Raw genomic sequence first — 11,851 nt, 5'->3', positions numbered from 1 at the left:
TCTCTCTCTCTCTCTCTCTCTCTCTCTCTCTCTCTCTCTCTCTCTCTCTCTCTCTGTCTCTCTTGTTCTCTATTTTATCATCTCAAATTAGTTTGCTCTTCCTCCATCTATTTCGATTTCCTTTGTTGTGTCTGTGCGCAGTGGCAGCAGTCACACACAATACACACAATACATACACTTGTGTATGTGGGTGTGTGTGTGTGTGTGTGTGTGTGTGTGTGTATATAAGTGTATGTGTGGGTGTGTGTGTGTGTGTGTCTATGTGTGTGTGTGTGTGTGTGTGTGTGTGTGTGTGTGTGTGTGTGTGTGTGTGTGTGTGTGTGTGTGTGTGTGTGTGTGTGTGTGTGTGTGTGTAGTTGTGGGGTCAGAGTCAGCCCTCCAGTGTTCAGTGGTCTAGAATCTAGAATAAATGGATGCTTGGGCCTGGCAGCAGTGTCTATGTGTATTAAAGTAGTGTCTGTGTGCATTAAAGTAGTTTGTGTGTGTGTGTGTGTGTGTGTGTGTGTGTGTGTGTGTGTGTGTGTGTGTGTGTGTGTGTGTGTGTGTGTGTGTGTGTGTGTGTGTGTGTGTGTGTGTGTGTGTGTGTGTGTGTGTGTGTGTGAGTCTATCTGTGTGATTTGGGTCTAGTGCTTAAGTGGGCAATTAAATATGTATAGTAGACTGAGCACAGCTGGGGCAGATGAAAGGAGAGCTTATCCTGCAGGGCTGGGGAGGCTGAGCGTTTGGCACTGAAGGAAAACCGTTTCAAAGCGTTGATGTAACGTTAACCTTGTTTCGTCTCAACAGACGCCAACTGAACTGTAGGTGCGAAACACTGAGGGACATACGTTGTTCCAGATTCAGTTATTGGCCCGAGATCCGCAGGCTGATCTGTTGCTTTTCCTTTCGTTTTGCATTCAGACTTAAACTATTCTGAGATGATTTGGTCTACGTCCTTTAGCAACATTTGACCTTCATCTATTTCCTTTTCCTCTCACTTCTTCCTCTGGCATGCCTTGCTTCTCTATATATGTCTGTCTCTCTCGTTCTCTCTCTTGGTGAATGTCAACTGGTCTCCTCTGTCTCTCGCCCCACAGTGAAACAGCCTCCCACCATCATAAAGCAGTCGCCTAAGGACTTCATTGTGGATCCCAGAGACAACATCATCATCGAGTGTGAAGCCAAGGGCAACCCCCAGCCCAGGTGAGTGCAATCACACACACACACACACACACACACACACACACACACACACACACACACACACACACGCACACACACACGCACACACACACGCACACGCACACGCACACGCACACGCACACGCACACTAGGGCTGTCAAAATTGCTCAAAAATGACATTCGAATGTTCGTTTGGAAAAAAATCACGAATTCGAACTATTCGAATATCTGGTTGCCTATTTTACGCAGTTGCCGTCAATATGTCAATAATGCGACAAAACCATGGTTCAAATTAGTGGGATATATATATATCCTATATATAGGGCGGCGGCTTCCTGCTGGGCATTTCCTTACTTTAAAACGAGGGACATCGCGAACAGACGGAGGCTCATTGACAAAGCAGTTAGGCGCTTGTACCGCGGGAGTGTTTTTTCACATTCGAATATTATGAGGGACATCGCGAACAGACAGAGGCTCACTCACAAAGCAGATAGGCGCTTGTGTAACCGAGCGTTGGCACTTAGATATTTATATGACAAGAATGACACAAGCGTGGAAGGGAAAATAGTCTCGTTTACTTAGTACCTATCAGAAGTCACCCAGTCACGGCGTGAGAGCTGGAAGGAATACCTATATCCAAGTACGGAAACCCCGAGGGGATAAAATACATTCGCTCTTCACAATACTAGTCTGTTACACTTGTACCGCGGGAGTGTTTTTTCACATTCGAATATTATGAGGGACATCGCGAACAGACAGAGGCTCATTCACAAAGCAGATAGAGGCGCTTGTACCGCGGGAGTGTTTTTTCACATTCGAATATTAATTTTCACGTTCGAATTCGCGTTTTTGGATGCATTTCGAACGAATATTCGAACTTCGAATATTCGTTGACAGCCCTAACGCACACACAACACCCAGACATACACGAACACACACACTCGTGCATACATGCACAAATGTGTAAATGTTTGTTTATGCAGGCATGCACATATTTAAACGCATTGCTTCACAGATCTTCACAGACAAACACAGACACACAAGCACACACACACACAAACACAGACAAATGCACACTTTGTAGGCCGTTGCTTACTATTGACATCAATTAACACTCTTTTGCAAGCATAGGGATGAGTTCACACACACACACACACACACACACACACAAACACACACACACACACACACATAAACACACACACACACACACACACACACACACACACAGTCAGACACACAAACACACACCCATACAGACACAGACACAAAGACACAGACACAGACACACACACACACACACACACACACACACACACACACACACACACACACACACACACACACACACACACACACACACACACACACACACACACACACACACACACACACACACACACACACACACACACACACACACACAGTCCTCTGTGGTTACATCATGAGGGTCTGTCCAGCTTGGGACAGTAGTCCCATTCACAGCTACATTGTTTGGTTTTCTGAGGGCAGATTGGCTTTCCATGACATACACATACACGCACGCACACACACACACACACACCCACTCACACACACACACACACACACACACACACACACACACACACACACACACACACACACACACACACACACACACACACACACACACACACACACACACACACACACACACACACTTTAGAGTGTGTGTGTGTGTTCACTTACAAATATACCCACATTGGCCCCATCCCAGGGCAGGCATTGTGATAGAATAATGTGCCCAGTTGACTATTCATGCCCATGCAACATTTAGCGAAAGGGATCGTTTGGTCATTCACTGCCAATCAGCCTCTCAGCGCCATGCACACCACGTACAGGCCGGCCCTGCAGGCCCATAGTGGCCCATTGTACCCTCGCCTAGCGCACTAACTACACAAGCTAGCCTCTCGTCTTGTACTGACGAGAACCCGCAGCGCTGCGGCCATCATCTGCCAGACATCTCCAATGTAAACCGCCAGCAGGTGAAATGGTTTAGGGAAACTGTACAGATTCTCTGAAATCAAATCAGACAATAATCCCCTCTGGTCTTCTGCACATTCCTCTTGTCTTTCACCGAAGGAGAAAATTGTTAGAACTTGCTTAACGCAAGTTAGTTAATTAGAGAGAGCATGTCAAACACAGGGGTCGCTCATTTCCTCTTCGACTTTGAGGTATTGAGGCTCTGGCCAGATGAGCTTTACTACTTGGGTCTGCTACCCATACCTTGGTTTATCAAAGTACAGACATATATCCATAGACCTGTAGTAGCCTTCAGATGGAATGACCTCGGCGCCATATTGGAGCCAAGACAAGTGACCAAGGGAGATGTAGTTTAACGGGATAAAACGCCCTTTAACGCTTATATTGGCAACCGATTTCAATATTATTATATTAATTCATCCTATATATATTTTATCTATACTTTTTTTTGGTCTCCACCTAGATCATAAAGCTTGAATGAAAACATGTTCTTTTTTTGGATTGAAACGTCTTTGTATGTCTTCACTGATCTTCAACATAGTAAGGTATTTAGTGCTACACAGAAGCTTAATGCTGAAGATCTCAGCCACCCAGCTAGTTAAAGTTCTCACCTGAACTGGGTTCCGGCTCGTTTTGGGACAAAACTCCCAAAAGGCACTTCAGTGTCTCTAAGGAACGTCCCAGACTTCGTATTCCTCAAGGAACACAGGTGACCTCCTCAACACTCGCTAGGAGGAGCCGGGGATCGAACTAGGACCCTTCTAGTGACCAGAAGCGTGTAACCCCCTGAGCCACATGCCGCCCATCACCTGGTGGTGCTGATGCTGCTTACTCTTCTCCTGGCAGGTTCACATGGCGACGGAAAGGGAAGTTCCTGAACACAGGGAAGGACCCCCGGGTGAACATGAGGAAGCGCTCGGGAACACTGGAGATCAACTTCAGGAGCGGCGGGCGCCCCGAGGACTATGAGGGGGAGTACCAATGCCTCGCCTCCAACGACCTGGGGGTGGCCGTGAGCAACAAGATCCTGCTGAGGGTCTCCAGTACGTACACACACACACACACACGCACGCACGCACGCACGCACGCACGCACGCACGCACGCACGCACGCACGCACGCACGCACGCACACACACACACACACACACACACACACACACACACACACACACACACACACACCCTCTGCTGTCCATAACTGTGTCCTCTCCTCCCCACAGAGGCCCCCCTGTGGCCCAAGGAGCTTCTGGAGCCGGTGTTGGTGTCTGAGGGCCATTCCCTGGTGCTGGCCTGCAACCCCCCCCCAGGCCTGCCCCCCCCCTACACCTTCTGGATGAACAGCGGTGAGCGACCCACAGACCTCCATCCACACTGAGCCAAACACAAACCCTACACCTTGTCCTAAGCCCTGGTTCCCATAGCCCAGGGCCCCATAGCCTTGGCCCCATAGCCCCGGACCCCATAGCCCAGGGCCCCATAGCCTGGGCCCCATAGCCTGGGCCCCATAGCCCCGGGCCTCTATAGCCCCGGGCCTCAATAGCTCCGGGCCTCTATAGCCTGGGCCCCATAGCCCCGGGCCCCATAGCCTGGGTCCCATAGCCTGGGCCTCTATAGCCCCGGGCCCCATAGCCTGGGCCTCTATAGCCCCGGGCCTCTATAGCCCCGGGCCCCAAAGCCTGGGCCCCATAGCCCCTGGCTTCCTTAACCCTGGCTTCCATAGCCCCAAGCTAATGAATTATACATTTAGTAACATGTATTTATGTTACTATATGCAGTGTTGCTATGTTGTTCTTTTATGTGTGTAGACAATCCTAGTTTAAGACAACCAGTCACAAACCAGTACAAATAAAGCCACATTGGTATTTACATAACTAATATATACATTCATGTCAAGGCTAATTACACAACTTTATTCACAGAATCACACCTTACACACACACACACTCACACCCACAGACACACAATAACACACTACTAACACACAGTGCTTTAAGGAGTTATGACTGGCTACCCATCGCTCCCCAGGGAAGGTTTCCCGGAACACCAAATGGCTTGTGTCAGTGATATCATGAGCACCCCAGCAGTGGCAGAGCGTTGATGATCGTCTATACGTTGTGTCAGAGTGATGACAGTCAACACTAGCCTGTAGCTCCCAACAGCCTTTACAGAGGGTGACACATCCACGGATAATCCAGACGGATGAACCGGGTTCACACTAGGCACCACAGCTGACATCGTACACCGTCTTCAATGGTAGATCGACTGCATTTAGTAGCGTGGCTGCTCAAAGGGCTTTACAGTTAGGGCCTCACATTGACCCATCCATGCACCAATCATACACACATTCACGCCCCCTTCATACCCCAATTATAAACACATTCATTCTACCATTCAAACACATTCATACATTCATGTACACATTCATACACACATTTACAGATTCATACACACAATCATACATTCACACACCCATTCATACATTCACACACAGAAGGCGGTGTCAGCCATGCGAGGCCAAAGCCAGCTCGTCTGTAGCTGTTAGGGTGAGGGGTCTCGCTCAGGGATGCCTCCACACTTCACGAAAGGTCAAAGATAGGTCAACAGCTCAGCTGATGACCGTAGTTGTGGAGTCTAACACAACAAGATTCTAGTCTGAAATTAGCTTTGCTACTGAAGTGACATGACATTTTTCTTGATTCTTGTTTAAACCAGTAAACTCTCTCTTGACAGCCCTCTTAATAATCAGTGTGTCTAATACTAATATAATATGTCAATATGTCAATATCATCAGTGGATTAAAATATGTGTGTGTGTGTGTCTCTCTCTCTCTCTCTCTCTCTCTCTCTCTCTCTCTCTCTCTCTCTCTCTCTCTCTCTCTCTCTCTCAGCCATGATCCCCATCCCCCAGGACAGGCGTGTGTCCATGGGTCTGAACGGAGACTTGTACTTCTCCAACGTTCTGGCCAAGGACGCCCACACCGACTACAGCTGCAACGCCCGCTTCCTGTTCACACACACCATCCAGCAGAAGAACCCCTTCTCCCTCAAAGTCCAGAGTGGTAAATACACACACACACACACACACACACACACACACACACACACACACACACACACACACACACACACACACACACACACACACACACACACACACACACACACACACACACACACACACACACACACACACACACACACCCTGAGGTTAAACTAACACTGTTCACACAGTCCAGGAGAAACCCTTCTCTCAGGATACAGAGTGGTCAGCACTATACACATGACTGCCAGGAGCTCTGCCCAACATTTAATTTATATATATTCTATTCATATTTTATTGGTTACAAATAAAATATATATTGGTTGGTGGACTCTTGGTTCTACAGTTTTGTATTGAGTTTCAATGTTGTATTTTGTAGTTCGATTGTTTTCAATTCTTTAAGACATACTTAAAGGGTTGGATTTTATAAAAAAAACATTATTTTCCCATGATTATTATTAATATTATCATTAAGGGATTCTGTGAAAGAAATATACATATTGTGTGATCTTTATTCATGTAAACTGCCCACAACCAGGACACTATGCACACAAAGAGCAGTGAAACACATCCACCCTGGTCACATCCCGGAGAGATCATGTGATTATTCTTCCTCCTTTGTTCCTCTTCTCTCAACAGCTTACTCCCTCCATATGAAATATGATATCACCCCATCTAGAGGCCACGTGTTGACATGACATGCTTTGCTTATTTTTTTTGGTTTGTACTTTCTGGGTTGCTCCACAGAGGTGCTGAAGGAGAGTGAAACATGTTTAGTTGTAATACAATGCCTTCCTGGATGTTCCTATTCATGCGGTTCCCGTCGGGGATGGTAACCTGTGTGGTCTGGGGCACGTATTGTGAGGAGGGGTCAGATATACAAAAAGGGGCGGAGCAATGACCCCCCCACTGTGTCCGTTACCTGTGTTTTCAGCGGAGCCGTATAATGACACTTCCTCTTACAACTCCTCTGACCCGTATGGTGGTGAGTGACTTCCTGTCCGGGCGGCTTCCGCTTTCTGTCCCTCTGTCCTGTTGCCAAGCTAACACACTCCGCCCATGCGCTTATGAGACATGATATCAACTCACAAATGTGTCTTAGAGTCTTCGAATAACTGAATTAACCAACACTGTACTGTCTTTAGAGCACCAGCACACCCTCGTTTCTAACGTGTCCTAGGCATCATCTAACCCTAGCGAACGTGTATTTCAGTCAACGGTGAAACAGAACAGACAATAAACACGAGCTATCCCATGCAGAGCGACATAGTGAGGTTACTCTGTCAGTCTTATAGTAATGGCTGAACCTTGAGTTTGATTTAAGCTATACTTCTGTCTTTTGTGGAAGAAAACCGTGACAATTATTGTACGTGCCTTAAGGCCTGTTCTGGGAATTAGATCTGGAAAAGGTTAGAAAAGCAAATTATAGAAACCAAACGTGGGATGTGTGTGGGTGTTTGTGTGAGTGTGTATATAAGTGTGTGTGTGTGTGTGTGTGTGTGTGTGTGTGTGTGTGTGTGTGTGTGTGTGTGTGTGTGTGTGTGTGTGTGTGTGTGGGGGTGTGTGTGTGTGTGTGTGTGTGTGTATGTTTGTGTGTGTGTGTGTGTGTGCACGTGCACACTTGATATGTCCCAGATCTGTCAGGAACAGTAGCGTGAGAGGTTGATGTGAAAGAGGTAAAGCGGTTATGGGAGGAGGTCCATGCTGGATCTTCATGACTCCACCTCGGCCTCCTACATAACCAGGCTGGGCGACGTTAGGCTGCACAGACCAAAGCCATTTGACTCACTGGTAATTGGACAATTTAATCATCATCAAATGAACAGCCATTACCCTTTTTAACCCCCCCCCCCGACACACACACACAGAGTGATGGGCCTTACCTCTAGGGCAGTGGCCTGACGGGCACATGGCTCTATGGGGACAGAGCTGCAGGGAAAGTGGCAGCATATGTTCTGCTGCCCAGGGGGCGGGCGGAGGGCCCTGGAGAACAGGGGATTTGCACCTCAAGTGGGGGCCAGGAGGGGGCTTACAGGGTCAGAGCAGTCCAAACACGCAGGGAGACACTGCTGGGAGCGCATCAGTGGTAAACAATAACAACACATGAATATTCACTCTGCTTTAATGGCGCCAGCGTGGGGAGAGTCATACATCAGAGAGTATGTAGATTGACTCCATGATCACCCTCTGGCGCGTGCACTGAATGTGTGTGTGTGTATGCGTGTGTGTGTGTGTGTCTGCGTGTGTGTGTGTGTTTGAGTGCGTGTGAATGAATGTGTGTGGAGCTGAGAGAGAGTTGCAGTATGGTTTTGACAGCTGCCATCACGTGTGGGACTCACACATTTACGGCGCACACTCACACACACACACACACACACACACACACACACACACACACACACACACACACACACACACACACACACACACACACACACACACACACACACACACACACACACACACACACACACACACACTCTTCGCTCTTATTCCCTCACTTCCTTTCTACCTTAAAATTCCCATAAATGTGCCTCTCCTAATTGTACATTTAAGTGAGTCCAGCTGTCTTTACCCTTATGATGCTAACAAAAGAACAGCATAAGCTGTATGTGTTTGTTGCCATGGCCACAGGTTTCCAGGATGTGGGCTGTGTTGCCGTGGCTACCGTCCGTGCCCACGGCATACATAATGTCCCCTGGCGGTGGTCCCTGCTAATCCCCTTCTTCTCCTCCTCTCTCTGCTGTTGCTCAGGATATCTCTAACAATGAGCCCTCTCGCCCACGTCTGTCTGTTTCTGCCGGCCTTTGGTGCTGCTAACAGATGCTTGAGTCCCGTGTAGATCTGCATCACAAAGGAAGACCGGCGACAGACTAACCCTGGGCTCCTTCTTACAAGGCTTCTGCTGTTAAACCGTGTTGGGATGTTGACCATCCCTTTGTAGCAAGGCTTTGATCTTAGCCATCAAATGAGGGTCAAGAATCTATTTAAAGAGAGCAGAGTCATGAGAATCAAGAGACGATTTAAAAAACACTATAAAGCAACATTTGCTGCCTGAATCTCACACGGGCTGGTTCAGTTCTCTTGGCAGTGTGGACCAAACAGTGGAGCTCACAACATGACTATAGCTCCGTCATGACTCTGGTTTCATTATCAGGGAGGGAACTGCACTACATTAGCTTTCCAATGTCTTGACTAAAGAGAGTTCATTTGAAAGGACCAGGCCCTGAAATAATAACGTTTTCATGAAGCTTACAGAGCTAACATCTTGACAGCAGTCCTGGCCATGCTGACCAACTGTTCTTCTGTGTTGGCATTGAACCAGAGGACCACAAGTGACTCATTACCAGGAGATAATGCCCCCCTCCCCCCCCCAGACACACAGGCTTAAACAGCCTTAAATCAGCCTCTGAAGCATGAGAAGGTCCTGGAGCAGTTCCAGTAGTGGGGGAGCCGTCTCGTCCGCCAAACGTCCCGCTGCCGAAACCTTAGAGCGTTGAACTGCACAGTCTTTAATACCCATGATGCCTATCTCGCCATCGGACCAAAGGAAGGTCTAGATTAACCAGACCAGCTGCTGTTGTAGAAGAAAAGCCTCCGCTCATCACTAATATCATGTCTGTCGCTCGTCTGCAAGACTTAGACATACACTTCGATTTGTTTCATCTCAATGTCTCATCTCTGGTGCTGATGGAAGAGGCTGACTGTGTGTGTGTGTGTGTCTGTGTGTGTGTTCCCCCCCAGGCCGTAGGATCCCAGAGTCCATGCCCACCTTCCTGTCTCCGTCTGGGAGCGAGAGCTCCAAGATGGTGCTGAGAGGACAGCAGCTCCTGTTGGAGTGCATCGCAGCTGGACTGTGAGACACACACACACACACACACACGCACACACACACGCACACACACACACACACACACACGCATGCACGCACGCACGCACGCACGCACGCACGCACGCACGCACGCACGCACGCACGCACACACACACACACACACACACACACACACACACACACACACACATGCACACACAAACACATTCACACATACACATAAACAAACAAACCAACGCACAATCACAAACAGACAGACGCACATGAACACACACAAAATGCACGCCACACACACAGTGTAGTCCGCTTTTACTCTTGATATACCGATAGTATTAATAAGAAAGTAAGTAAAAACTTTATTATCTCTAAAGGGGGAATGTGGTTGCCACGACACGGAAAAAATCATGTGATATATATTTAATGTAATCTAATATTTCACCCTAACATTTCCTGTCCTAACCACATCTACCCTCAGCCCCACCCCCAGCATCAAGTGGTTCAAGAAGGGCGGCGACCTGCCCGCCCAGAAGGTCAAGTTCGAGAACCACAACAAGACACTGAAGATCGTCAGCGTGTCGGAGGAGGACGCTGGCGAGTACGTGTGTCTGGCCAACAACCACGTGGGAGGCATCCGCCACAACATCCACGTGCAGGTCAAAGGTGAGGCAGGACGGGGGGTGGGCGTGGCCTGAACGCGGAACATACCTGATGGTTCAGTACTTTATTTGTCCCAAAAGGGAAATGTGGCAATGACACAAATACAACAGATAAAAAGACAAGAGACAAAACAACGTCACCAAATACAACTAAAAAATTTATAAAAATAAAATACCACTGTTCGTTAATACAATTATATTCCATTTAATTCTCAAACAAAATAAAGCGCTTTAGTGCTATTTGAAAGTGCTGTCAAGATTTAGCGCTTGTTAAGTGCATTTATTGCACAAGGAATATGTGAAATAGCCCAACCCTAATGTGTGTGTGAGCGGAGAAGCGGGCCAGGGGGACAGTGGGTGCTGTGCTGTTTGAACACCGTGTCCCTCCCCCAGGGGCCCCCTACTGGCTGGACAAGCCCACCAACCTGGTGCTGGCGCCGGACGAGAACGGGCGGCTAGTCTGCCGGGCCAGCGGGAACCCCCGGCCGCAAGTCCAGTGGCTGGTGAACGGGGAGCCGGTGGAGAGTGAGTGGTTCCTGTCTGTGTTGCACCACACATCTACCTTCCTTTCCCTTACATATACCCTCTCTATAGGTTCATATACCCTCTCTATAGGTTCATATACCCTCTCTATAGGTTCATATACCCTCTCTATAGGTTCATATACCCTCTCTATAGGTTCATATACCCTCTCTATAGGTTCATATACCCTCTCTATAGGTTCATATACCCTCTCTATAGGTTCATATACCCTCTCTATAGGTTCATATACCCTCTCTATAGGTTCATATACCCTCTCTATAGGTTCATATACCCTCTCTATAGGTTCATATACCCTCTCTATAGGTTCATATACCCTCTCTATAGGTTCATATACCCTCTCTATAGGTTCATATACCCTCTCTATAGGTTCATATACCCTCTCTATAGGTTCATATACCCTCTCTATAGGTTCATATACCCTCTCTATAGGTTCATATACCCTCTCTACAGGTTCATATACCCTCTCTATAGGTTAATATACCCTCTCTACAGGGTCATATACCCTCACTATAGGTTCATATACCCTCTCTATAGGGTCATTTACCCTCTCTATAGTTTCAGATACCCTCTCTACAGGGTCATATACCCTCTCTACAGGTTCATATACCCTCTCTA

General features: G+C 47.7%; 1 protein-coding gene across 1 annotated transcript in view; it reads left to right on the top strand.

Annotated features, from left to right (window-relative positions):
* The window catches only part of LOC130394759 (neurofascin-like), a 53,430-nt gene that overhangs the window by 7,174 nt on the left and 34,405 nt on the right, over window positions 1-11,851 (top strand). The window contains 8 exon segments of the mRNA XM_056604769.1: window positions 1,077-1,182; window positions 4,012-4,208; window positions 4,387-4,509; window positions 6,054-6,224; window positions 7,140-7,190; window positions 9,950-10,061; window positions 10,513-10,697; window positions 11,087-11,218. Of these exon segments, the coding sequence (XP_056460744.1) occupies window positions 1,077-1,182; window positions 4,012-4,208; window positions 4,387-4,509; window positions 6,054-6,224; window positions 7,140-7,190; window positions 9,950-10,061; window positions 10,513-10,697; window positions 11,087-11,218 (1,077 nt within the window).

Source organism: Gadus chalcogrammus, chromosome 1 (genome assembly GCF_026213295.1).
Source record: "Gadus chalcogrammus isolate NIFS_2021 chromosome 1, NIFS_Gcha_1.0, whole genome shotgun sequence".
Classification (NCBI taxonomy): Eukaryota; Metazoa; Chordata; class Actinopteri; order Gadiformes; family Gadidae; genus Gadus; species Gadus chalcogrammus.
The sequence above is the reverse complement of the archived record's forward strand: the minus strand, read 5'-3'. Positions and strand labels throughout refer to the sequence as shown.